Source organism: Choristoneura fumiferana, chromosome 18 (genome assembly GCF_025370935.1).
Source record: "Choristoneura fumiferana chromosome 18, NRCan_CFum_1, whole genome shotgun sequence".
Lineage (NCBI taxonomy): Eukaryota > Metazoa > Arthropoda > Insecta > Lepidoptera > Tortricidae > Choristoneura > Choristoneura fumiferana.
This window is the reverse complement of record NC_133489.1, coordinates 11,932,370-11,957,816: the sequence shown is the minus strand read 5'-3', so window position 1 is coordinate 11,957,816 and position 25,447 is coordinate 11,932,370. Positions and strand designations below refer to the sequence as shown.

The 25,447-nt window shown below is 34.8% G+C and overlaps 4 protein-coding genes across 6 annotated transcripts; 2 read left to right on the top strand and 2 right to left on the bottom strand.

Moving 5' to 3' along the window:
- Window positions 1-166: 166 nt before the first annotated feature.
- Window positions 167-2,807, top strand: LOC141438141 (FUN14 domain-containing protein 1-like). Of its 2 annotated transcripts, XM_074101861.1 has the most exons (4): window positions 167-397; window positions 553-748; window positions 1,474-1,569; window positions 2,380-2,807. In XM_074101861.1, exons 1-3 carry the CDS (start codon window positions 255-257, stop codon window positions 1,552-1,554), a joined length of 420 nt encoding a protein of 139 aa, XP_073957962.1. In that variant the 5' UTR covers window positions 167-254; the 3' UTR covers window positions 1,555-1,569; window positions 2,380-2,807. The 2 variants fall into 2 exon arrangements, with proteins under 2 accessions (XP_073957962.1, XP_073957961.1); XM_074101860.1 differs by lacking the exon at window positions 1,474-1,569 and having other exon boundaries at window positions 168-397.
- A 97-nt stretch (window positions 2,808-2,904) lies between these two features.
- Window positions 2,905-4,939, bottom strand: LOC141438140 (uncharacterized). Of its 2 annotated transcripts, none has more exons than XM_074101858.1 (5): window positions 4,701-4,939; window positions 4,455-4,618; window positions 4,273-4,377; window positions 3,842-3,961; window positions 2,905-3,497 (listed from the first exon to the last, which is right to left on the bottom strand). In XM_074101858.1, exons 1-5 carry the CDS (start codon window positions 4,788-4,790, stop codon window positions 3,221-3,223), a joined length of 756 nt encoding a protein of 251 aa, XP_073957959.1. In that variant the 5' UTR covers window positions 4,791-4,939; the 3' UTR covers window positions 2,905-3,220. The 2 variants fall into 2 exon arrangements, with proteins under 2 accessions (XP_073957959.1, XP_073957960.1); XM_074101859.1 differs by having other exon boundaries at window positions 4,455-4,631; window positions 4,701-4,786.
- An 837-nt stretch (window positions 4,940-5,776) lies between these two features.
- LOC141438139 (nuclear speckle splicing regulatory protein 1) lies at window positions 5,777-8,952 on the top strand. Its single transcript, XM_074101857.1, has 5 exons — window positions 5,777-6,202; window positions 6,399-6,546; window positions 7,474-7,671; window positions 7,757-7,922; window positions 8,283-8,952. The coding sequence occupies exons 1-5, from the start codon at window positions 6,186-6,188 to the stop codon at window positions 8,879-8,881; spliced, it is 1,128 nt and encodes a 375-aa protein (XP_073957958.1). The 5' UTR covers window positions 5,777-6,185; the 3' UTR covers window positions 8,882-8,952.
- On the bottom strand, window positions 8,872-22,682 carry TH1 (negative elongation factor complex member TH1). Its single transcript, XM_074101853.1, has 12 exons — window positions 22,490-22,682; window positions 22,189-22,414; window positions 21,001-21,110; window positions 20,804-20,911; window positions 20,474-20,623; window positions 20,264-20,394; window positions 19,890-20,077; window positions 13,373-13,613; window positions 12,591-12,801; window positions 11,049-11,189; window positions 9,897-10,026; window positions 8,872-9,006 (listed from the first exon to the last, which is right to left on the bottom strand). Exons 1-12 carry the CDS (start codon window positions 22,547-22,549, stop codon window positions 8,975-8,977), a joined length of 1,728 nt encoding a protein of 575 aa, XP_073957954.1. The 5' UTR covers window positions 22,550-22,682; the 3' UTR covers window positions 8,872-8,974.
- Window positions 22,683-25,447: the final 2,765 nt, after the last annotated feature.

Sequence of the window (25,447 nt, the reverse complement as noted above, 5' to 3'; positions counted from 1 at the left end):
AGAAAGAAATATAAAAAGTAAAGACATAATATTCCATGTTGTCTTTTTTTTCTTTAGCCACTTTTAGCTACTTTTATTTAACAGTTTTTTTTTAAATAGCCACTTTACCTTATGTTTAGCTACTTTTTCTTTGGGCAATGTGGCAACACTGCGGGTTTCTAGGAGTTGGCAACACTAATCACATCCATGGCCCGTGATTGACGTGAGGACAGAAAATCAAACTGCGTAAAGATATTTAAAAAATCCCGTAAACAATGGCAAAACCAAAGCCCGAAGACGCTGCTGAAGATGCTAAAAAGATTGTAGACGAAGCCAAAAACTTCATCGAAAAAGCTGTTGCTGATATTGGAAAGACTTCTGCAACTAAACAGCTAATTTTAGGAACTGCGTCAGGATGGTACGTATTTAAATATATTGCACAATTGCATCCTTTGTCTCGAATACATTTTCTTCTCGTTTCGCTTTAATTTTTATCTACATGCTATGCATGTCTTTTTGCCTTATTTTCTATGGAATATAATGTATATCTGAATTATCTGTCCTCTGTTTTAGGATCACGGGCTTCATTACTATGAAAATTGGAAAAGTCGCAGCAGTCGGACTAGGCGGAAGTGTAATACTGCTACACATTGCTAGCCAGAAGGGTTACATTGACATAAACTGGGATAAAATTAATAAAAAAGTTGATAAAATCAGTGATAAGATTGAAAAAGAAACTACAGGAAAATCTCCAGATTGGTTTGAGAAAGTAAGTTTGCTTGCGATTAAGAAAAAGTAGAATGTCGTGGTTATTAGATCTTCTGAGTATCATTAAGCTGTTTCAAATTGTCCAGCTTTATAAAGTTCTTTGATACAAATGCTAATTTGGTATATAAAAAATGTTGTAGTTTGTTTTACTTAAATAAATCTCACTCTGGTCTAGCTTATAGTGTTGCATGGGTTTCTCCTTCATACATTACAAATTTATTATTGATTCTCTACCTCACAAGAAAGTTGTATCTATTTGTATTGTACTTATCTGCAATAAGTAATAATACTCCTACCTAAAAGGCCGGCAATGCACTTGTGACTCTTTTAATTGTTTACCATCAGGCAATCTGTTTGCTTGTTTGCCCCCTATACCATAAAAAAAACAGATTTATGAATCATTTTACATCAACCTTACTTGGAATGATGATGCCACTTCCTTATGATATTATGATGTCATACTTGTGTCCTTGCCATATTTATCATATTTCTTACATTCAGAATCATAAATCAGCCATAAGGCTAGAAGCTAGTTTTAGGTGTGCATGTTAGCTCTGCTATGGGAATCTTTTTATGAATATGCTTGACTGGTTTTATGACATTTGGATGACATGGGGCTGGGCTTATAATAAAGATCAAACTTTTGGGTCATGCTAAATCAATTCATTTTGTATTGTTTGGGTTTATATTGAATGTCCATGATATTTTACATTTACTTTGTTGCAGGTATTATTATTTGTCAAAGATAATTCATATTACTCAGCAGGGTTCACAGGCGGATTTTTTTTTGGTATTGCGTCATCCTGAATGTCAAAGTTTTCTGTGAGTTGTATAAATTAACTACTTTTTTTTGAAATAGAACCAGTCAGGTGTATTGGTTTGATCATATAGTTTTAAAGTCCAAATACTAGTATAAATCAGTCTCATTCATCAACAATATAGGCCAGTTTAAAAGGGTATTATTTTATGGTAAAAATTATAGGAGTTCAAAAAGTTGGATCAAGTTAATCAGTTATGCCACAAATCGTCACTACTTTGAAAAAATCTTGTATCTCAAATCAACACAACAGCAAAATTGACCTTTGAAATAATGTTCATAAAGTTCACTTAGAAAAGTATCAATTTTGAGGTACAAGCTTTTTTCAAAGTAGTGACAAAATATTTTCCAATAAATTGTATGGTCCGCGGTCTGCCACCAGCCTGAAAAATTGCTAAAAGAAAGGCTAATTATCAAAAGAGTGGTAGTGGTAGAGCAGGTGGTAGGACTTTGTGAAAGGTCCGCCCAGATTGCTGTGACCATCTTGCTCGCTAATCCTGCCGTGAAGCAGCAGTGCTTGCACTATTGTGTTTCAGCATGGAGAGTAAGACAGCCAGTGAAATTACTGGCACTTGAGGTATCCCATCTTAGGCCTATAGGTTGGCAACGCATCTGCAATATCCCTGTTATTGCAGATGTTTATGGGAGGTGGTGATTCTTACCATCAGGAGACCCACTTGCTCGTTTGCCATCCAGTCAAATAAAAAATAAAAAAAAGGGGCATTGTAGTTTGACTCCTTCATAATCCATTTCCCCCATTCCATAATATGTTATACTTTAAACTTGTTTTTTTCTGTAATGCTATTTTGTTACAGGTGGAGCGTTTTGTTGATCGTAAATTGGACAAAGCTGAAGGATTACTAAAAAAGAAAGAAGTAAAAGCAAAAACCTGGTACCGCAATTTCAATGATGATGGTAGTTTCCGTGCAACAGAGAGCCAAATATTCTTGGCATCATTTGTTGCTGGAATGGCAATAGGAGTCCTGTGTGGAAAATAGATTAACATCACATCCTTTACATTATTTTCTTCCTCAGCTTCCACTCCAGTAGTGTTGTAGATTACTTGTAAATGTATAAAATATTTTTTCTCATTTTGTATTTTAATATGTAAACAAATATTTGAACTTTTAAAGTTTAAAAGTAGAACATACTATAAATTATTGTACCTAGATAATAGAATCAAATCAATGCTGTATGATCATTAATCTTATAGTTGTAATATAAGTATGTCATAATTATTAAATTGTGTTCTTAATCTTGATTACTTGCGTTCCTCAGTCAGACTTAAATTATAGCCCTGGACCTATGCAAATTTACATTACAATTTCTACTTAGTTATCAGTTTTTAATGATTCATGGTTGCAGGTGGTAGGACCTTGTGCAAGGTCCGCCCGGATTGCTACCACCATCTTGCTCACTAATCCTGCCGTGAAGCAGCAGTGCTTGCACTGTTGTGTTTCGGCGTGGAGAGTAAGACAGCCAGTGAAATTACTGGCACTTGAGGTATCCCATCTTAGGTCTCTAGGTTGGCAACGAATCTGCATTACCCCTGGTGTTGCAGATGTTTATTGGCGGTGGGGTGCTCTTACCATCAGGAGACCCATTTGCTTGTTTGCTATTCAGTTGAATAAAAAAAAATATGTTGTATAAATTTCTTCAGGGATACAGACCTCTGTGGAGACTAGCTTGTATGGTTAACATGGTTAAAGGGAATAAAACAATTTGGTAGCTCTCCAGTGTTTTAATATAATGCTGAAACAGGTCTACTGGTGGCAAACTTTCTAAATAATTCTGATATTCTTTAATATACTCTCTTTTTATGGCAAATACCGCACTGCGGTACTTATATTTTTCTACTTGTGATAAATCCTTCCATTCTAAGTTATTTTCCCCTGTAGCATTAGTGACCATTTCAAACAGCTCCTTTCCATTTCTGTTGAAAAAATAAAGAGTAAATGTAAAGTTAAATTCAATGTCTTAAGCACTGGCTGGTGGTCCTGTTATTTTTTTATTAAGACTTATCCCCATCTCTCTTACTTGATAAGTCCTCCCATATTGCATGCTGCTGCAGACAACCTACCTTTGTAACAGCATGTTGTATCCCACAATTGACTGAATACCTATACTATTTAGTTGTTAATCCTATTTTTTTTTGGCTTTGTAAACTAAAATTGCTAGTAGGGTAAGTACTTTTAATGTCAATTCACCCTAGGATGTGAGATGTGATGATCAGTGTTGGTTATTTTATTTGTTCCTTTTTTATCCAGCCATACTTACTTAGCACATGGTAGTGTTGGCTCTGGTAGTTTTAGTACTTTTTCTGTTGCATTAATAATTTCATGTGAACTTGCTGGATCATTTGGATATGGATCAAAAATGACAGAGGCTGCATGATCTCTGAAAATAAAATATTAGTTACATTTATTCTAAATATATAAAAACCCAGAATCAATATCTCATATAGATAATCAAAATTATTGTAAAGTTATATATTTGGTGCCATTGTACATCACACAAGAACAATGACTTATAACCATACATTAAAACATTTAAATTTGTTGTAGTTAAATGGAATAGACATTGTGCTATTTAGGCAGCCTTTAACTCAAAGGTATAATACCTAAATATTGCTATTCTTCATAAGATAACTAGTGAATTGGTGAGTTAGTCCAATTTTAGATTAAAAATTAACAATTTGTTTAACATACTGATTATTCTGGTCCGTGTCTTCATTGTGTATGCTTCCATTTATGTCTTCTGAATTATCTTCCTGGCTAATTACATGTTCAGATACACAATGACCATTTCCTTCTCTGTAAATATTGAATTATATGTTAAATAAACTATTCAGTGCAATAAAAAGAATTCCTTAACTAAAGTTACTTTTTACCCAATTATTTTCTTCTTCATGAATGGTTTCACCGATTTAAGGTACTTAACACAATTTTCTTTGATTTTTTCTTGCATCAAGTTGAATTTATCAACAAATGGTTGCCGTTCAGCAGTACTAAGTGACCACCAAGATTTCAAAGCCTTGCGAACGCCATGGGAACCCTAAAAATGTTTACTTTTTAATATTTATTATATGTTGGCACATAATATTTGACCACTTTTTTTAACGAAATAAATCAGTTACCTTTGAAGGTTTTAATTTATATTTACTACAAAATAAATTTACATAATATTCCCTAGCACTGCTTGGTGGTTTACTCGTTAAATGCTCCATTTTTTTTAAATTATATCTTTCTATGTTACAATGTTTATTTCTAATTTAATAAATAAACAAAACCAGTATTTTAACAGGTGCGTAAAGTCGTATTATGTATGAAATAACACTTTATTACACTGACTAAACTAATGACAATTTGTTTGACGCGCGTCGAGCCGAGCAGTGATTGTCAGTGATGCGTCAAAGCAGGGCTTGTTAACGTTACCAAATTCACACTATTAGTAACGTTAAATAACGGTAAAAATCATAAAAATACCTAGTACCGGTATTAAAATTTTACGTTAATTGATAACTTAACATTATTTTACGTTACCTAATTACCGTTATTTTTACCGGTAAATTTACTTTACATTGTAGGGCTTGTTAATGTTACCCAATTCACATTATTATAACGATACCGAAGTAACACTATCGGTAATTTTTGCTATGCTACCGAGTGTTGCCAATTTAGCGCGTGCATACTCGCTCGATAAATGAGGATAATCTGCCATTTAACGTTACCCAAACTTACCGGTAAATAGTAATATAAATACCGTTAAAACGATTTAACGATACTTTTGAATTAATGTTAATTTAATGAATAGCTGATAACGTTACCATTTTTTATACCGGTAAAAAGTTGTATAAGTAACGGTGAATCGTTTAACGTTAATTATCCTTTAACGTTAAATCGGTTTGACAGTTGGTAACGTTACCACTTTTTAACGGTATTTAAAGCCCTGCGTCAAAGCTCAAAGGCAAAACAGTGGGTTGAAAGTGCCAACATGATTTCTTGTTTTTTTATTTTATTTCATGTCATGTTTCAGAAAAGCACACAAAAAATAAAACAGTTTTTTGCCGAAATTGAAGTTTTTTTTTTGCGATAAAGCTCAACCAGCTCAACATTTTCAGCTTTATCGTTATATGTCACGTGACCAGATTTGATACATCGAGCGTCGAGCGATTTCATGTGGCCGCGGTCTAAGTAGTCAGTCTCTATGATGTCAGTCTGTCTTGTCTGTTTGTGTGTGACATGTAGCGTGTATCACACACAATCACAATACAGTCATTTTGTCATTTTCAAAGCAAAGAGTATTTTAGTACCTACAGTATAGAGAAATCGTTATTTTCTTTTAGTTCGTTCATTATTATCATGGTTATATTATCTTTGATTATTATGAGCAAAGCCACAAGCAAAGCGTAGAAGCAAAGCAAGTCAAAAAGTCCAAGGGGAATGTTAATAATAATAATTAAAAAAATCAAACATACATTTTATGATTTTGCTCTATTTGTTTCGTGAGCCGTTCATCTGTTAAAACAATTTAACTATATTTTGTAAACTAAACAAAAACTTCACTTAATCTTAGTGCACAATATATTATACCTATAAATAAGGTACCAGTTAAGTTTCCAATGTCCGGCACTAAGAAGTAAGTACTTAGAGCCATTCGTTGAGCATTTCTAATACTTATTTAACTGATAGATTCAGAAGGAAAACGTGAACGATATTTCTATAGAAATCAAAAGTAGTCAAACAGTTACAGTATTAATACAGTTAGTAGTTAAATATATTATTAATTTTTAGTGAAATTTATTTAACAACCTCGTCAATGATTTTAATTGCAGATATGGACTTATTTTGCCAGAAAAGGCGAAAGCAAGCCAGCCTAAGTTCCAAGCTTCAAGGAATGTGTTTGGTGATGATTCTGACTCAGATGACAACTCCAGCAAGAAACCTGTTTTGCTTAAACCTAGTGACAACACTAATAGACAGGTACAGGTGTCTGGTTAAGTGGGGCTCTGAAGCTCTAATTATTATCTCTTTCAACTAGAAAATCCAATGACCACCACCTATGTCATGTGGTGCAGAACTGCAATTTAATTATTGAGATTTTTAATGATAATAAAATTGAGAATCTCAGTCCTCCTTGACACCACTACACTTAACATGCCATAAGCTCTCCTAATGAGGGCTATCGCGTATGAATTCGCCACAAGAGGCGCTAGTGTAGCGTGAGGTCTCAGAAATGTCAAATCTCATAGTTTTTGGGTGAGCTACGCGGGTTTGCAATATCTGAAATCAATTATGGCAAATATGCGTTCCGGGGCAAAGAATGTCTGTGTTTAGAGACAGTTTTGTCTTTCGGAAACCTTTGTCCTCCCTTTTTTCCGAACTAAACGGGGACTATGCAACACTGTGGCATGCTCGATATTTATATGGTACGGTTTTAAGGTGTATTAAATATGATTTTAATCTAAACTTTGTTTTCACATCCGTACTAACAGACTTTCAAAACCATACTTAAAAACCTCACGCAACAGTGTGCCATCTAGTGAGACAAAAAACGATAGCCCTCATTGCACTATTGCAATAAAGAGCTAATGTAGCTCTTGGCTGTAATAGTGGAGTAACTTGACAGCCCACTTGGCTGGTTGTAAGGCACTGAGCAAACTAATAAGTAATATGGATTTTCGTGATTTTAAATAAAACATTTTTATCCTTTCATTCAAAAATCCGTTCACTAACAGAAAGCTGCAGCATTCCTTATTACTAGTCTACTGCTTTTATCCTGTGAAATGCTTTATCCCCAGGTTGCAGGTGATGTAGCTGGCAATAGCTAATAATTCATAAAAACTTTTTTTTTATATAAATAATTATTATGATTATTTATATATTTAATACTGATATGATATTTTTTAGGCAAAGATAACACAAAGTAAAGCCATAGAAGAAGACCCCACAATATATCAGTATGATGAAATCTATGATTCAATGACCAGCAAGAAAGAAGAAAAGAAATTGAAAACTAAGGAACTCAAACAGCCCAAATACATTGAAAATCTATTAAAAACTGCAAATAAAAGGAAAATTGAAAATGAGCGTCGCCTTGAGAGACAGGTTTGTGAGCCTACTTATTAAATAGGTAATTTTCTTCTATTTGTGAAAAAAATCTTTTTAAAATGATGTCTTACTTTTCATTCAGATTCAAAAGGAGAGAGAAAAAGAAGGTGACGAATTTGCTGACAAAGAAGTGTTTGTTACTTCTGCATATAAGAAGAAATTGGAAGATTTGCGTTTAGAGGAAGAAAAAGAACAACGTGAAGAATACCTAGAAAGTATAGGAGATGTGACCAAGCAGAGAGATTTAGGTAAGAAATTCACCCAATACTCATTCATCTCATCTAAATTCGTTCAGTGGTTTAGACGTGATGAAGTAACAAACAAACAGACTTACAAACTTTTGCATTTATAATATTAGTGGGAGTCTATTGCGACTCAGACAATAAACCATACAACATTTATAAATATAGAAATTTCTGTGTTACACTGGAACTTTTCCCAGACTGTTGTTTTGTAACAACTTGTTAGCATTCAACTATACACCTTTTTTAACATTTAACAAGCGGATAATAATATTATGTTTTTATTTTTTGTTGTGAATATTTTTTTAATCCATTTTTTTCTCCATTGCTTTTAAGAGCAATACATTTTAAGCTTTACTTTTTCAGGAGGTTTTTATCGTCACTTATATGAACAAAAATTGGGTTCAGATAAGAATACTGATAGCAAACCAAAATCAGAGGAAAAGGAGGATACCAAATTAGTAGAAACATTTAAAAGTAGAAAAGTCAAAGAAGTAGACAATAACTCTGACACAGCTAAAAAAAGGTCATATAGAAAAAGAAAAGTATCTGACGACAATGATGGTTTATCTGAAGGAGAAATTCAGGACTCAGATGAAGAAATAAATCGCGTAAATCTTGCTGATATCAAATCTTCAAAAAAGGTTAAACAAAATGTTGAAAATCCAGATGCAGATTCAGATTTTTCAATTGACTCATCTAGTGAAGATGATGATACTAATTCGAAGGAAAAAACAAAGAGCTCTAAAGACAAAGATACCAAGAAAAACGTTAAAAATCTGCAGCCTACAACTTCTCTAAAGGAAGCAGAAACATCGAAAGTAGTACCAGTTGCTGAAGATAAAGTTATTGAGGTAGCTCCAGAACCCAAACCGAAAATAGACATTTGGAAGAAAAGAACTGTAGGTGATGCATTTGATCAAGCCTTGAAAAGATATTATGAAAGAAAAGCAGCTAAAGGTTAAAAATCATTTATTGTATCTTATTTATTATGTAATAGTCTTAAATTGGTTATAAATAAATTTTTCTTCACTTTCACAGTTTTTTGTTTGCTCCATCTATACCACAACATAATGTGCCTTGCAGTGAACTGAAACAAAAAAAAAATGTTCACTTCTCATGCTCGTAAAGTTCGTGTTTATGCTGTATCAAGGCGATATAAAATTACTTTTTATGCTCTAGTGCATAAAATAAAATCTTCGTCTAAGACCAACTTAAGACCAAGGTTTCTGTATATTTATTAGATCATTTTTAATTTATATAAAACTAAAAATCATTCAAATCAATCATAATAAATCAGTAAAATAAAAAAATGGAATTATTATAATAATGCATAAAAATAAAAGGTACATAGAAAGTGAATCATTGTTTCCACTGTTGCTATTTCATTTCCTCGCCATCGAAGTGAAAAGCAGAGTGTAAAACTCGAGTATTAAACCCATTTTCCCCTCGACGTGTCTATCTACCCTCGCCGTACCGGCTCGGCTATATGAGCGCCTCGTGTAAAATGGATCGTTTTATGCTCTTGTTGTACAATCTACTATTATAGGCTTTCTTCCTGGCTAGGTACCTAATTTTTTTCTTTTGATAACATGGCAAAACAACCATAAGCTAACTTATCTAAATATCGAATGAGATGCAGTTTTTGTTCGTTTTTCTTTTCTATACCAGGCAACATAAATGCGACTTCTCATGCTTAAACCGTTAGTTCTAGCTTAGGTTTCGCAAAAATTCCTGTGGATTTCATTATCGTTGCATAAAAAACACCTGTGCCATGTCTCTAATCTAAGCGGTTGAAATTTCGGGTTATTTTAGCGGGAAAGAGTAACAAACACGTACATAATATATAAACTTTCGAATTTATAATATTAGTAGGATTACGAATTTAATATTATCAGTTACCTACTTATAAAATAAACCTCATCAGTTACGATTACAATAACAATATGCATGGTACGAAATTACTATTATGATACTCGCCAATAAATTCAGAAACAGGATCATTTTCGCCTTCAGCTCGCATTGTGCCTGTTATTTCTTCATTTTCAACCATGGGTAAAACAAGTTGAACGAATTCCGGGGTATATGGCGGTGCTATTGCGTCCAATACCTGCAAAAAACAATTTGGAACATATTAATCCATATAACGTTTTAAACATTCATAATTTTCACTCATAGTCAAAATACCACGAACGGGACTTTTATATTTAATACGGGAAATATGTCATTTTTCTCGTGTGTGCTAGCGTGATAAGTCCCGTTGGTGGTATTTTGATATTAATCCATTTTCATAGGGGGGCATAAAAAGCATCGTGTTATATTGTATTTCGATCCAATTTATGAAAAGTGAAAACAAAGACGCCATTTATCCGACCGCAGACATTCAATGATGTGAAAATTTAGAACCAAAAAAAATAATTAATTAATCTGTTCATTAAATCAATTAACTTATTAATTGAATAGATCAAAGTATTTTTGTCTATTTTATTATTTACAATACTTTATTTCCCTACAAATACTGTTTATTCAATTATAAAAGCAGTAACTATTTTTTAATTTTAAGAAAAGTAAATTAAAATCGCTTATATGTAATCGCTTGTATGTATCGCTTGTATGCTTATTCGCGGATGTCCGCGCATTATACGATTTTTTAAATGTAAAATTTTCCACCATCTCTACGCTAGTCTATGCTACTACAGATTATACACATGTTTCAATCAAGAAATGACGTCAGATTTTGACGAAGATTTTTCAAATAAAAATAAACATTGAAATCAAGTGAATTTTGGTGAAAAAAGTGATTAGACATCTAGTTAAAAGACACGAATTATAGATAACTGTGTTATTGATTCGATCCAGTGTGTTTATACAAGAATTTTGATGAAATCGGTTTGTTTACACTTTTAATAAATTGGATAGGCATAACGTTTATACATATATCTCTGTATTGTTCATAAAACATAAAATATACGACAGCAAAATAAATTTTCCGCGGGTGGCGTACATATTTAAATCGCTCGCTGCGCTCACCATTCTACCTACTCCAAAAACGCCCGCTCCACTCAGGATTCAAAATGACGCCTTCCCTTGTGATACAATCTTACTATAGAATGATATGCAACATTTGATTACCTCTGTGATAAAGTATCTGATCAAGGAGATGTCAGTGTCGCCACGCTGCCAGCACTGCTTGACATAGCGCAGTACGGGCACTACGCAACCGCGGCTTAGTAAGTTCACCATGCGATCCAAAAGCATCTTTTTTAACTCAAGCTGTAACAAATTACAACACACTGTTAGTACTGTTATGCTCGCGTTAGGATCTGGCCATATCACCACGGCGCGGCGTCTCGTTAGGCTACAAATACACATGCATGTCCCTTGTACATTTTAATACAAGTAGCTGGCGCACGTAAGTCAATCTTCAAAAAAATTATGACATAAGCGTGCAAGCTATTTGCATGAAAATGAGCTACAGGCATGTAGATGATGCAGGTTATGGGGTGTGTCAAGTGTTCAGCACTGTATATCTGCACAATGCGGCAATGTGCTGCACGCCGGCGCCGCGGAGTTGCAAAACCGCGCTGCGGCGCTGTGGTTAGGCCATTATACTCTCTTAAATTTCCGTTTCCGTAAAAAAAATGGAACCCTTATAGTATGACTCGTGCATCTGTCTGTCTGTCCGTCCGCCTTTCACAGCCAATTTGCTCCGAATCTACTGGACCAGATCAGGTGAAATTTGGTAGGATGGTGTAATCCTATGACTGGCTATGACCCAAACATATATGTGCAAAGTATTTTTTTTTTAAATAAGGGTTTTAGGGAGTGGTAACGTGGAGGTGAAATCAAAGATACGTCTCACTAATTAATTTGTGTAATTATATAGTTCACACATTAGTTGCACATTAATACCACGAGTATCACTAACTTAAGGCTAGGGCATGTTCATTCCCCAGTAAGCTCCGTGAGTGACTGGTTACAAAGCGGGCCCCGCGGCCCGAAGTACTAGCTGCTGAGTCAACTCATATTCCAGCGCAAACGTACTGAGATATGAGCTGACTCTGCGTAAGGCTACAATGTGTGTCCCTACAGGGTCATTATCGGGGGACAAATTAAGAAATAAAAAAAAAGTTTTGCAAATCTTATCTCATCATCATTCTCGTGTCATATATCAAATGAAAGGGCTTGTTATGGGGATCTAAAATATATTTTTGTTATTATTGTAAAATAAATAGTTTTGATTTTATTCATGAAAAGAAGACGAAAATTTACCACCTCCCCCCCCCCCTGATCTCCGAAACTACTGAGCCTAAAATTTGAAAAAAAAAAAAAAAAAATATTTATTGCTTGTAGATTACAGGAAAACCTATAAGAATTCTATCAATTGAAAATAAAGTGGTAAACTCAATATAATACGTCACTTACGGAATATAGTTCACTAAAGCACCACTAGATAGCGCTAGTTGTAGTTAACTCGCCGCGTCTTACTGTGAGGATTTCAAATGTGATATTTTTTATTAATTTAAAAATCACCGTAAAAATATTTATAAAAAATTGGAGCAAAACATATGACACTAGCATTGTACGGAACCCTCTCCGCGCGAGTTCAACTCTCACCTGACCGGTTTTAAATTTACAACATCAAGCTTAAACATTTGGTTTGTATTTAAATACCTGAACTAATATTTCCAATTCGTCCTGCGGTGATTCGAACAGTTGGACGAGTAATCTCAGCAGTCTATGGTGCAATAATTGATGACAAGATGCAACTTCATCCAAAAGCGCCAAATGAACAGGGCAGTGTTCAGTGCACAATTTGAAGTATGATGGTTCTGTAACAACACACTCCACCCATACTAGTACACCCATTCCCACAACTGGAAACCTGGAAGAAAAATTGAAGAAAATATAGTTTATAAATCAAAATTACTGATAACATAAAGGTATACAAGGCTATATAAGGCTAAGACTTAGAAAAGACTTAAACCCTGGTATGCTTCAGATGCAGATCCATGTCAAATTTAAAGCTATCTTTTTTTATTTAAATCAGCATGAGACTAAAATGCAGTAATTGTTTAAGTTCCCTCATACATAAGAGGGGTTAAAGGTTAGGGATAGGACTTTTATCGCATACGCCATTAGGTTTTTTTTTAATTTAGTTGAATAATGCTGCATATTTCAGTTAAGAATCTACTAGTGCGACAATAGGTAGGGACAAAAATAGATATATTTGAACAAATAAATAAAATGTTCTATTATAGAGTGCAAATTGAATGAGGGCGCCGCATTTTTTCTTAAATTATCATGATATGCTCGAACATGGCAACATCTTCTTGTTTATAGTTTCAGTTCTTACTTCAAAAAAGGATGAGGTTCTATGTTCAACTGTATGTTATTTTTTCAGAATTGATTGTTGAGTAAAATATTATTGTATAGGGATATTTATTAATGTTTACCTTATGCAATGATACAAGGTGGGTAATTCAGCTATGAGTTCGCTGGAACTTGCCGAGCTACCACAGACTGCATGCACTTTTTCAATGGCTTGTACTGTTGCCTTGAGCTCATCCTTGACGGGTCTTCCTGGAGTGTGACCTTCACATACACTAGCAGCATAAGCTAGTAAGTACATGTATTTTGATTTGTGTTCAGGATTTAGTTTGCTCCCTAGTTTAAATAAGGCATCCACTAGAAGTTCTGAAATCAGACAATTTACTATTTTGAGATTTATATATTTTTTATAATATATGCTGATTTATTCGAAAAGCCGAAGAATTATTAAGAAATACTATATTTTCAAAATAAAATTGTTGTTTTTGGTACAGTCAAGGAATTTAATTCATGGGCCACTATGGAACCTTTTCAAAGGAAAAGTCATTACGACTTTCCTTGTTAATTAATGCGATGTCACTATGACGTTTACTGTGAAAAGGTTCTATGGTGGCCAATGAATTGAACTCCTTGACCGTACATAGTCAATTGGGTAACAATACAATGTAAAACACCTCAAAGAGACAATCCTACTAATATTATAAATGTGAAAGTTTGTGAGTGAGTGAGTATGTGAGTGAGTGAGTGAGTATGTTTGTTACTTTTTCACGCTGAAACGGCTGGACGGATTTGGATGAAATTTGGCGAAAAGTTAGTTTATAACCTGGATTAAAACATAGGATACTTTTTATCCCGGTATTTCCAGGGGATAGGGATAAAATCTCGAAATAACAACCTCTAGGCTTAGAGTCATGAAATTTGACATGTAGGTAGTTGGACGTTTGTAATAACAGATAGGTGACTTTTTGACCCGATATTCCCACGGGATACCTAGGGATAAAATCTTGAAATAACAACCGCAGGGCTTAGAGCCATGAAATTTAGTATGTAGGTAGCTGGACCTCTGGAATAACACATAGGCTACTTTTTATCCCGATATTCCCCCGGGATAGGGATATAATCTTGAAATAATAACCGCTGGGCTTAGAGTCATGAAATTTAGTATGTAGGTAACTGGACGCCTGGAATAACACGTAAGGGACTTTTTGACTCGATATTCCCACGGGATACCTAGGGATAAAATCTCGAAATAACAACCACTGGGTTTAGAGCCATGAATTTTGGTATGTAGGTAGCTGGACCTCTGGAATAACACATAGGCTATTTTTTACCCGATATTCCCACGGGATAGGGATAAAATCTTGAAATAATAACCGCTGGGCTTAGAGTCATGAAATTTAGTATGTAGGTAGCTAGACGTCTGGAATAACACATAAGCGACTTTTTGACCCGATATTCCCACGGGATACCTAGGGATAAAATCTCGAAATAACAACCACTGGGCTTAGAGCCATGAAATTTGGTATGTAGGTAGCTGGACCTCTGGAATAACACATAATCTATTTTTTACCCCGATATTCATATTCCCACGGTATAGTTTTGTAACTAAGGGACCCCATACATCCCTGTATTATTATTATTATAATTTCGTATGTTTTTCTTTAATTGTATACAATACAATACAATAACTCTTTATTGCACACCAATACAGTAAACAGTACAGAAAACACAAGTATATACATAGAGATTTTCTAAGGTAAGCAATAGGCGGCCTTATCGCTTCAGAGCGATCTCTTCCAGGCAACCTTTACATTGGACAGAAATAAGGAATACATTTAAGCAGGTGGTGCAATTTACAGTAGATTAGAGCTGTATCAAGAATACATCAAACTAACACATACAATACACATACACAACAAATCTCAACAGATAGATAGGTAGATAGATACCATAACAACACATAAATAAGCTAACTATAACATTCATACGCAAGATGACATGTAGTGCTCAGGTATACTGTAGTTTTTAAGTATTTTATTTTGACTTTCTGCCAAGTTTCTTGCGACGCATTCTTCTTGGAAATGATGGTCTTTCCGAAAGCGCTGGTAGTATAAAAAATGACGTGTAAAAGTGCCCATTGCGGCCTATTTACTGAGTAAATGATTTGAATTTGAATTTTGCATTTGAATTTGGATAGGGAAAATTTTTGAAACTTCAGCACTGGGTTTAGAGTCTTGAATTTTGTACAGTTATTCACAACACAACCTGAATGACGACCACGATATAAATATTGGAAAAATCCAGGGGAATTTTGTAAAATCCCGAAAATTTCAATTGCAGCTACCACACCGAATAGTTTACGCGTGCGAAGCCGCGGGTAAAAGCTAGTTATGAATAAAGTAAAGTTATACTTTTCTTCATTCACCCAGCCCACAGTGTGAAATTTGCCACCATTTTATCGTATGTCGATTTTATTGAAGGAATCGGTAGTATTTAACATTGCGATCGTCACAGTAAAACTCCGAGTCTTCTAATAATTACAGTTTTTTTAGGGTTCCGTACACAAAAGGTGCCAACGGACTGAGATTCTGCTGTCTGTCTGTCTGTCACAGGGCACTATCTCTTAAGCCGTAAAAGTTAGATACTTGAAATTTTCACAGATTATGTATTACTGTGGCCGCTATAACAACAAATACTAAAAATAAAATAAAGTTACAAATTAAAGGGGGTCGTCATACAAGAAACGTGTTTATTTCAGCGTTTTTTGGTTGCTACGCGTTGTTAGCCGTTGCTAGGCGACCAAGGTGACAGCCCACAGATATAGATTACACATATAATCTATATCTGTGTGACAACCTCTATGTCGTTTGAATATTTACCTTTAAGTTTGCGATTTTAATGTTGTTTTATAAAAGCTTCGATAATATAATATAGTGACTGTCTGATTGTGTGATTTATTCGTTTTTGTGCAAAATTAATGAAGCAATTTATGAACCACAAACCTCAATGAAGCCAACTTTGATAAAGCTCTCGCCATATCCGCACCGTACTAATCACTGTTTACCTATTGTTTTTTACACTAAAAAAAATCATATTAAGTATTTAATTTAACACTATTTACAAGGTTTATAATTCAGTTTAAAATTTATTCACACTACTCGAGCTTCTTATGACTTAATTACACATATACGAAGTCCGCCGAATTCCCCGCGAATAAACCGCGCTGACAGCTTTTTTTAGCCGCGCGGCGCGTGGCAGGCAGGCAATGGTTGGTTGAAAAGAGTTGTTTCTTAAATATTCCGTCGTGAAACTTTTGATTTATTTATTTTTTAAATTAAGAGCTAACGAAATGTAAGTGACCAGTATTTAGTATGCCGCGTGCACGTTTCTCTAAAGAGATTTCAATCATTAATTCGTTTTAGGTCTTGTTGCAGAAAAATGTATGGTAAAGTATTTTATGTAAAGATATCTCCATGTAGCTATAATTTTGAAAAAAATACATGTTTATAGCTCATTTGTGAAAAAATTAGAGCGGTCTCTAAAGTGGAAGTAAATAATAAAAAAATATGACATCTTCAGTCAGCATTTTTTTTTCTATGACAATGAAAATGTTATTCATGTCAAATAATCATCTGTAGTGAATGTACAATATTTGTGATGCACGCTAAGATAGGTTAAAAAAAAGATATTAAAGAAAAATCATATTTTCTTTTTTTCTTTTATACAAAAAACTATTAAGTTTGGGGGGCTGAAATTTTGCCAATTTATTACTAATGTAGAGCTACACCATCCATAAAAATTACGAGCCCAAACTCGATGGGGGCAGAATCACAGCTTATCCTGGCACGGCTTTGGTGACAATACAATAATCTGGTAGTGACATCTTAGTGGTCCTACGAGGATCATCTCTGCAGGAGGGAACTCCTCAATAGTTAATAGTACCGACTTGAAATTTGGTACGAAATGTAGTTTAGATGACAAAACAAGTACAGTCAGAAAAAAAAGCTTGTATTAAAAATTAAATTTTTAACAAAAACTTATTACAAGCATTATATTTACTTGCAATGTAATGTCATTAACTATATGTTTGCTCGGGTGGAATCTTTCAACTCAAATTTGAAGTGGATATCTTCAATCGATTGAGCTGAAATTTTACACGCATGTATAAATCCGATGACAATGCAATATTATTATGACAAGGAGTTAATCTGATGATAAAGCTAGAGGGTGACCATAGGAACACTGTGATAAACGACACGACTGCATCGAGTTTGGACTCGTTTGATCAGGGGCATAAAGTACAGTCAGCAAAAAAACCTTAAATTAGAAGAATTTTAAGAAAAACTCACTGAACTGTTTACGGAATCCTTCATGTATGTACGAGTCCGACTCGTACTTGACCGATTTTTATTTTAAATTTAATACCTAAGTTTCGCTTACCCGGGTCCTGAAAGACACCACACCAGACAACAGTTCAGAAAAAAATTTTCGTGAATCCACAATGTTCGATTTATTTCATAGAGCCTTGGTGACATCTGATCCATTCGTATCAAATTTCAATATTCAAATAAGGAAAAAAGAAAACTGATTAAAACCCCTTTACCACCAAAAGCAATATATTTACTGAAATAAATTCCCGAAGATCAACCACCTAACAATCATCTATTGGAGGATATCTTTTTTAACGAAAGTTTTGTTCTTCAAAATGAAGAAGAAACTCAATAGGTGTGTATAGTAAAGAAGTTAACACTTATGTATTTATTTTATTTTTATTTATTGGTATAATTGAAACTTTACCCGGATGTTAGTGACAACCCTAACTAAAAATTATAATCACAAATAACTTCTGATTAACAAAGACCTGATTTAAATATATTGCATAAAACACATTAAAAGCAATCTAAAAATCTCAACCTAATACGTTGTTACTCGCGATGCTCGCGAATAAAAAATATAAAACTGAAAATGACAAAAACATTGATAATTCAGATCCTTTTCAATGAAAACCCTTCAAATTTTGTGTTATGAGGCACAGTCTTAAGCGGAAATTACACTGCGTCAAACTAGAGGTGAGACGTATTTACTGGAATAGGTTTTGGCTTGGACGCGTGAGTACGCGTTCCCGCCCGCGATTCTTTTAGCGTACGAGTATTTAGGAGTACGGCGGCTGACAACGTTCCGCCAACTTGAAAACTAGCATTTATGTACACTTTTTAAATGTACTTTTTATATAAATTGCTGACAGTCCTAAGCCTGTATTTAGTATGAAGGGAAGTTTTTAGTCGGTATTTAATATAAGATAAAATTAAAAAAATATGAAGTGTGAAGACTGAACTGTGACGTGGAATTCGGTAGTTCAATATTCGTAAAACTACTAAAACTATTACGATGTATACGCAATTACGGGAGCGCATTTACGGGAATCATTATGTTTACGCAATGAGTCAATTGAGTTAAGTACTCGTATATAGATACTGATGGACCTAGTCTTTGGATCTAGTCTTTTTGTGGACGCGTACTAGTAAGACTCAGTCCGCGTTTTGCCTAGTACGTCTCACCTCTATTTCAAACTATTTCGGCGAACGACTGTCGCCTCTACATTAGCCTGTCCGTCTACTGAGGCGGCCATATTAAGGCGGTGGCAGCTGTCGCTCGCCGAATGCGGCCGACTACCGTGTTCTTTACACTTATGCGGTTAAAAAAATATATATTATAGGACCCAGGTAAGCGAAATTTTGGTATTAGATTAAAAAAACTGTAATTATTAGACGACTCGGAGTTTTACTGTGACGATCACAATGTTAAATACTACCGATTCCTTCAATAAAATCGATATGCAATAAAATGGTGGCAAATTTTACACTGTGCAGCCCTACATACGGCCCAAAGGTTCAACCAATCTTTTTATGTTAGACTAGCCGTGACCCGCGACTCCGTCCGCGTAGAATTCGGCTATCGCTATCCCGCGGGAACTATGCAATTTTTCGGGATAAAAACTATCTGATCTTTCCCGGGGCTCAAACTATCGGTATACAGAATTTCATCAAAATCGGTTCAGCGGTTTAGACGTGATGAAGTACCAAACAAACAGACTTACAAATTTTCGCATTTATAATATTAGCAGGATAAATATATTCTACTAACCTTTACCTGCTGTTTCACACGTGTAAACCATTAGGCCTAGCAATTGATTTGAAACTTCGGCATTGAGTAAAAATTCCCGCGGGAATTTCTAAGAATTATGTAGTGAATCTTACTAATATCTTACTCTTACTAATATTATAAACGCGAAAGTTTGTATGGATGAAGTTTAGATGTTTGTTACTCTTTCACTCAAAAACTACTGTATGTTTTTTGCATGAATTTAACGTAAAGGTAATATTATATATCCTGGATTAACATATAGGCTACTTTTTATCCCGAAATAATGTATGGTTCCTGTGGGATCAAACAAGTCTTAAACTACATACTAATTCTGCGCGAGCGAAGCCACGGGCAAAACTTTCTATTAGCTGTGCCAGCGTAAATCAGTTTTTTTCTACGAGAGGCGTACTAGTAATAGTAAGTAACAACCTAGTTACTGAGAAATCAGTGCCATCCTAGTTTTCAAGTATAACACCTACTGGGACTTCAGAGTCGTACCTAGAAACTGTGGTATCCTGAGGAGGTGCACCGGCGGCGGTTCGGGCTGCGTGTAGGCGCGGAACAGTACGGAGATGTCTGCCGGGTTGAGCGCGCCGCGCGACAGCATGGCGGCCAGCGCCGCGCGCGCGCCGCGCCAGCACTCGCCCGGCGTCAGCGCCAGCGTGATCGGCGTCACGTCGTGCCCGCTGCCGCCATTATAAATTATATAGAGACCATATTAAATAAAAATAGCCTATATTCGCTGATAAAAATACATAAAATATTTTTTCTTTATATAGCTTTGCATTAGTTTGTAAAACATTGATCGCTTCAACTTACATTAATTCCATGGCATGGCATTCTTATAAATCTTAAAAGTTCCGTAATCTCACCTTTGCTGTGCACAGCGAGTTATTTCTTGACTGAGTCTTTTCATAATGGCTCCCCCTCGGGGTTCCTGGGACAGTATGTGCACAATAACTTGGCTGTAGACATATGTGTGTGCACCGTGGCAAACCATTTTCTAAAAAAAAAGCTAAATGTATATCTGGATTAAATGTAACATATATTGTAGACATTAAAGTTTATCTAATGTTACATACAGCACACTCATTTACACTATTCTGCCAATCATCAGAACTTTGAAGAAATCCAACAATAGCCGACTTGAGTACTCTGGAGAATACTTCTATCTGTTGCGCGGCTGTAGATATGCTGGTAATTTCTCCTTGAAAACCAGCGTCAGATATTAACTGCAATAAATATAAAAATAAGTTGAAGGGATTTCATATAATTTTTCTGTATACCTATTTATAACGAAAACAACTTGTATGGTTGCCACAAGTTTCCACTGCTTTAAGTGATGCATGCATGTGTTTATGATGAGCCTTCATAACAACAAAAGAATAGTAAAAAAAAAAAAATGGTTTTACCTTAATAGTAAAGTTCAGCATAAGGCAATCAGGATATTCTTCTGCTAATCTATATATTAATGATCTCCAGGTGGGGTGCTCTATCATTTCTGTTAACCAAGCTGGAGTCTGTAAGACAAAACAAGGAAATGTTAGCATTGCAACCTTTAAACTATACCTGCATGCAGCATAATTTATACATTAACCAAATTACTTACTTCACCTTCCTCTGTAAATATTGTATCTGCTTTCTTAGGATCAAATGTTTTCAGGATCATGTCTTTTAAATGATTTTCAACCATTGCCTGTACTTCAGTCACCTTTACACCTATAATTAAACAAAAATTATAGTAGGTTTAATAATGTATTGAATTTAGAAATATAATGCGTTAATTTTACACAACCTTGCATTACAAAATTTTATTATTCTTAGTATTTGGAAACCATATCTTTATATCATGCCAAATGGTTTTCTGAATCAGTGTTAATTAACCCTTTCAGCCTGCATGATGCACATGTGCTTCATTACAAATGTTGATGTAAACATACTATTTTGAGATAAGTTTACTGGCTGGTACCTATCTGGCAGCTTTGTTGTGATTAGACCCCGTTACCAAGTGGGCAGCTTGGTGGCTACCTAACATTATTGATGTGCAATGTCAATAAAAAAATAAATAAATTGAGTTTTCAGATAGTTTGGAGTTCCCATACATAGCTACAACGTCTGGACTTATAGGTAGTTTGTATTGCACATCAGTAAAATATTAGGTAGCCACCAAACTGCCTGCTTGATAATGGGGTATAGTTAAGTTAAGGCAAACATAGCACTAGGGGAGGCATTTTACGGGCACGTTAGTTGGTAACATTTACAAAAAAATCTATTAATTTTCGAGTTGTCAGAAGAAAGTATTTATACTTAGTATTTTTACTCCTTACTTATTAATAGGTACTGTATGTTAGGTCCCTAGGTAGCTGAATGTACCAAAGCCAATTTATTTGAAATAAAACAAGTAATATTGAATAATACATAAATATTTTATACATTACCTTGGCACATTGTGGGAATATAAAATTAATATTTTTTTCTAAATATTTGCCAGTCAATTTTTTACCCATTATTTAGGAAAATTAAGATTGGAACAATTTAGATATTACATTATTTCGACATAAGGGGTTAAAATACTAGGTAATTTATAAATACCTAGTATGTATACTCGATAATAAAATGTAATTTTTGTAAACATTATCAACTGACGTGCCCGCTAAATGCCTTCTATAGTGCTGTTTGTCCATAAGTGATTTTTTTAAGCTGATATGGTGTTTTCTGCAATCTACATATAATGCACACAGAAATAATATAGCAACAAAGCTTGGCTAATGTATAAAAACATGAGAATATGGTGTACCTCCCAGTATGAGCCACTCTGCTAATAAATTTGCCATTTGGGCGACTGCATTGTAGTTTATTGATAATTGCTCAATGACTTGCTCTGGGTTTCCTCCAGCTTGGAAATATCGTTTCAGTTGTCCAAATATGCCCGGCTCCATAATGTAGTCAGGTGTTTTAAATTTCTCCAGGCATTCTTGTAACACTTCTTCTGGATTTTCGATAACATCTTCTCCGGCGTCTTCCTGCAAAGAATGCGTGCTTATACCAAAGTCATTACTACGAGATCACAAGTTTTATTTATAACAACATACACATACCTCAAAGTGATTGTGATTAGATCCCTCCCAAACGCGCTCCTCTTCAAATTGGCTTGGCATTTTGTGATATTAATTAAATTACACACTTGTTTTAATTATTCGTAAGTAAATAACAAAGACACAGCTTCTTATCTTAGAACGTCGTTTTCCTTCGAACCCTAACATTACTGAACTGACACTGACATTGGATAGACATCACTGATTTTATTTTTTGGATTGACATCACTGACAAACCGACTCAGTGTTGCTAACTCCTAAAAACTCGACTCGCTAAACTCAAAATCAAAAGTCGCTAGAAAGTCGACAAATATATTTACACAGGAGCGAGCGGACAGGATTTTGTCTGGGAGACACACAAGGGCCACTGATAGAGAGTTTGTAAGCAAATAAATGTAAAACTTAGATATGAATAAGAAAGAAAGAATATTCAACAAACTTCCAGCAGAAATATTAAAAGAGGTGAATTTAAAACAATTAGAAAACATTACGTCAAAATCTGTTATAACGACATCAAAGGGACTACTCATATTTGGTCGTAAAAACCGATAGTCGTAACAGCCGATGACGTTGTTATTAAGTACCTACTTAATACCTATTATTGAATGTGTGATGAAATATACTCATGTATAAAATAAAACTACATTTTATTTATTTCACATGAAACTTAAAATGAAAAGACATTACGTACATATAATTATAATTTTTCTACATTAATGAAATCTCTCAACTCTCAAGCTTTGATATAATACGCGATTTTTCTTCTATAGTAATTTGAAATTAGTTTTCTTTTTCTTTGCGACATGTTAAAAGTTTCACGAATAACTCAACAATATGTTTTGGTGCGTCTTGTGTTCAGATACTCGTACCTACTTATCTGATTGTTAATTGTTCGTCAGAAGCATGCTGCATGTGAAACTGTGGCTATTTGTACTCGTATGCCTTATGGCGCAACATAGTGTTACTGAAAATTACCTGTCATTTATATTATATCCACCTGTTGTCTGTCTGTCTGTCTATCTGTAATCAAATCGTGCAAGTTAAATTTGACCAACTTCCAGTAGTCAGATTGACTTGAAATTTGGAATACTTACTGATGTAAATTGCGTGGCAATACAATAATCTAGTGACATCCTGGTAGCCCAGCCAGGATCGTCTGCAGGACGAAACTCTTCAATGGTTAATAGCATCGACTTAAAATTTGGTATGCAAATGTAGTTCGGGTGACAAGTACAGTCAACAAAAAGTACAGTCGGGAAAAAAGCTTGTATTAAAAATGGAATTTTTATGGTTAGGTTATTTTTTAAATAGCTAAAGCAAGAGCATATACGAATGTAGCTTTAACGAAATAAAGTTTTAATTTGGTGCGCAAGCGCGTTTATGGCTTTCCATATACTTAGATCTCTTGACACTGTGTAGGTAATTCTGTGACACTGTGAGTTGACAAAAAAAATGTTCTTTTTTTTAATTAAGAGAGGGAGGAAAACGAGCAAGCGGGTCATCTGATGGGAAATGATCACCAACCAGTGGTGCCACTTTAGCCACTTTTTAGCTAGATCTAGCCACTTTTACGAAATAGTTAGCTACAAAAAAAAATTAAGTGGCCAAATTTTTTAGCCACACTTTTTAGCTACTTTCAATACTGTTATACTACTTAAGTAAGTTACCGCTGTTTCAATCAATTTCAATTTGTAATGTAAAACGTAGACTTAGGCACATTCAGTCAGAATGCAACGAATGTTTTGGTAAATTTTTGAGTTATGAGGTGGCAACCCCAAATATGTCTATGGTATTTGCGGGGCTAGTCCGAAATACGAAAATCGAAGTTCGTTCCGTACCGTCCCTCTGACATTTATACTACTTAATACGAGAGTGAGAGGGACGGTACGATACGAACTTCAATTTTCGAATTTCGGAGTAGGCCGTCTTTTGTCGTTTTTCTTTAGCCACTTTAAGCTACTTTTAACAGAGTATATTTTTTTAAACTCGCCACTTTTTCTTTTTCTTTTTACCGTATGTTTGTTTAGAGTCTTTTTCTTTGGGCAAGGTGACAACACTGATGATCAACACTGCCCATGGGTACCATACCAACTACTCAAGGTGAGTCATTGGTCCGTTGCCGGCCTTTTATGAAAGTATAAGCCCTTTTCTTCAAAGCCCCGATGTCATAGTTATAGTTGTCAGGAAACACTGCAGACGGAAGTTGATTCCACAATTTCACTGTACGTGGCAGGAAGTGCCGACGGAAACGCACAGTGGTGGACTGCCATTCATCAAGATAATGTCGATGAAATTTAGACTTTCGGCGGGAGGTGCGATGGTGGAATTTCGCAGCAGGTAGCTGCAGGGCTACTAGGAAACTTGAAACTGGAAGTTCGTATCGTATCGTCTCTCTCACTCTCGTATTAAATAGTATAAGTGTCAGAGGGACCGCACGACACGAACTTCGAGTTTCGAGTTTCGTTGTAGCCCTGCAGGTCAAATAATTCTTCGGAGCACTCACCGTGGTAAAGCCTATAAAATACACAAAGAGAACCTACGTCCTACGTATACCTAGACCTATAGAGTCCCTTCGTATCGAATAAACAAATCTCCTTTTAACTTCTCACGCTCGTAAAGTTCGCGTTTATGCTGTATCTAGGCGACATAAAATGACTTTTTATGCTCTAGTGCATAAAATAAAATCTTCGTCTAAGACCAACTTAAGACCAAGGTAATCAGGTGTAAACAGCCACAAACAAAAAAGTTTCTGTATATTTTTTAGATAATTTTTAATTTATATAAAACTAAAAATCATTCAAATCAATCATAATAAATCAGTAAAATAAAAAAATGGAATTATTATAATAACGCATAAAAAATAAAAGGTACATAGAAAGTGAATCATTGTTTCCACTGTTGCTATTTAATTTCCTCGCGATCGAAGTGAAAAGCAGAGTGTAAAACTCGAGCATTAAACCC

Excerpts from the sequence above, each read along its gene's own strand:
- LOC141438139 (XM_074101857.1), top strand. Across the intron at positions 7,672-7,756 it reads AGCGTCGCCTTGAGAGACAG|ATTCAAAAGGAGAGAGAAAA; the intron begins GTTTGTGAGCCT and ends CTTTTCATTCAG. Across the intron at positions 7,923-8,282 it reads GACCAAGCAGAGAGATTTAG|GAGGTTTTTATCGTCACTTA; the intron begins GTAAGAAATTCA and ends TTACTTTTTCAG.
- LOC141438141 (XM_074101860.1), top strand. The coding sequence starts at position 255 with ATGGCAAAACCAAAGCCCGAAGACGCTGCTGAAGATGCTAAAAAGATT. Across the intron at positions 398-552 it reads TTAGGAACTGCGTCAGGATG|GATCACGGGCTTCATTACTA; the intron begins GTACGTATTTAA and ends CCTCTGTTTTAG. Across the intron at positions 749-2,379 it reads CTCCAGATTGGTTTGAGAAA|GTGGAGCGTTTTGTTGATCG; the intron begins GTAAGTTTGCTT and ends ATTTTGTTACAG.
- LOC141438140 (XM_074101858.1), bottom strand. The coding sequence starts at position 4,790 with ATGGAGCATTTAACGAGTAAACCACCAAGCAGTGCTAGGGAATATTAT. Across the intron at positions 3,962-4,272 it reads GACACGGACCAGAATAATCA|AGATCATGCAGCCTCTGTCA; the intron begins GTATGTTAAACA and ends TTTTATTTTCAG. Across the intron at positions 3,498-3,841 it reads CCAACACTACCATGTGCTAA|AAATGGAAAGGAGCTGTTTG; the intron begins GTAAGTATGGCT and ends TTTTTTCAACAG.
- TH1 (XM_074101853.1), bottom strand. The coding sequence starts at position 22,549 with ATGCCAAGCCAATTTGAAGAGGAGCGCGTTTGGGAGGGATCTAATCAC. Across the intron at positions 20,912-21,000 it reads TATTTACAGAGGAAGGTGAA|ACTCCAGCTTGGTTAACAGA; the intron begins GTAAGTAATTTG and ends TTTGTCTTACAG. Across the intron at positions 20,395-20,473 it reads ATAGTGTAAATGAGTGTGCT|AAAATGGTTTGCCACGGTGC; the intron begins GTATGTAACATT and ends CTTTTTTTTTAG.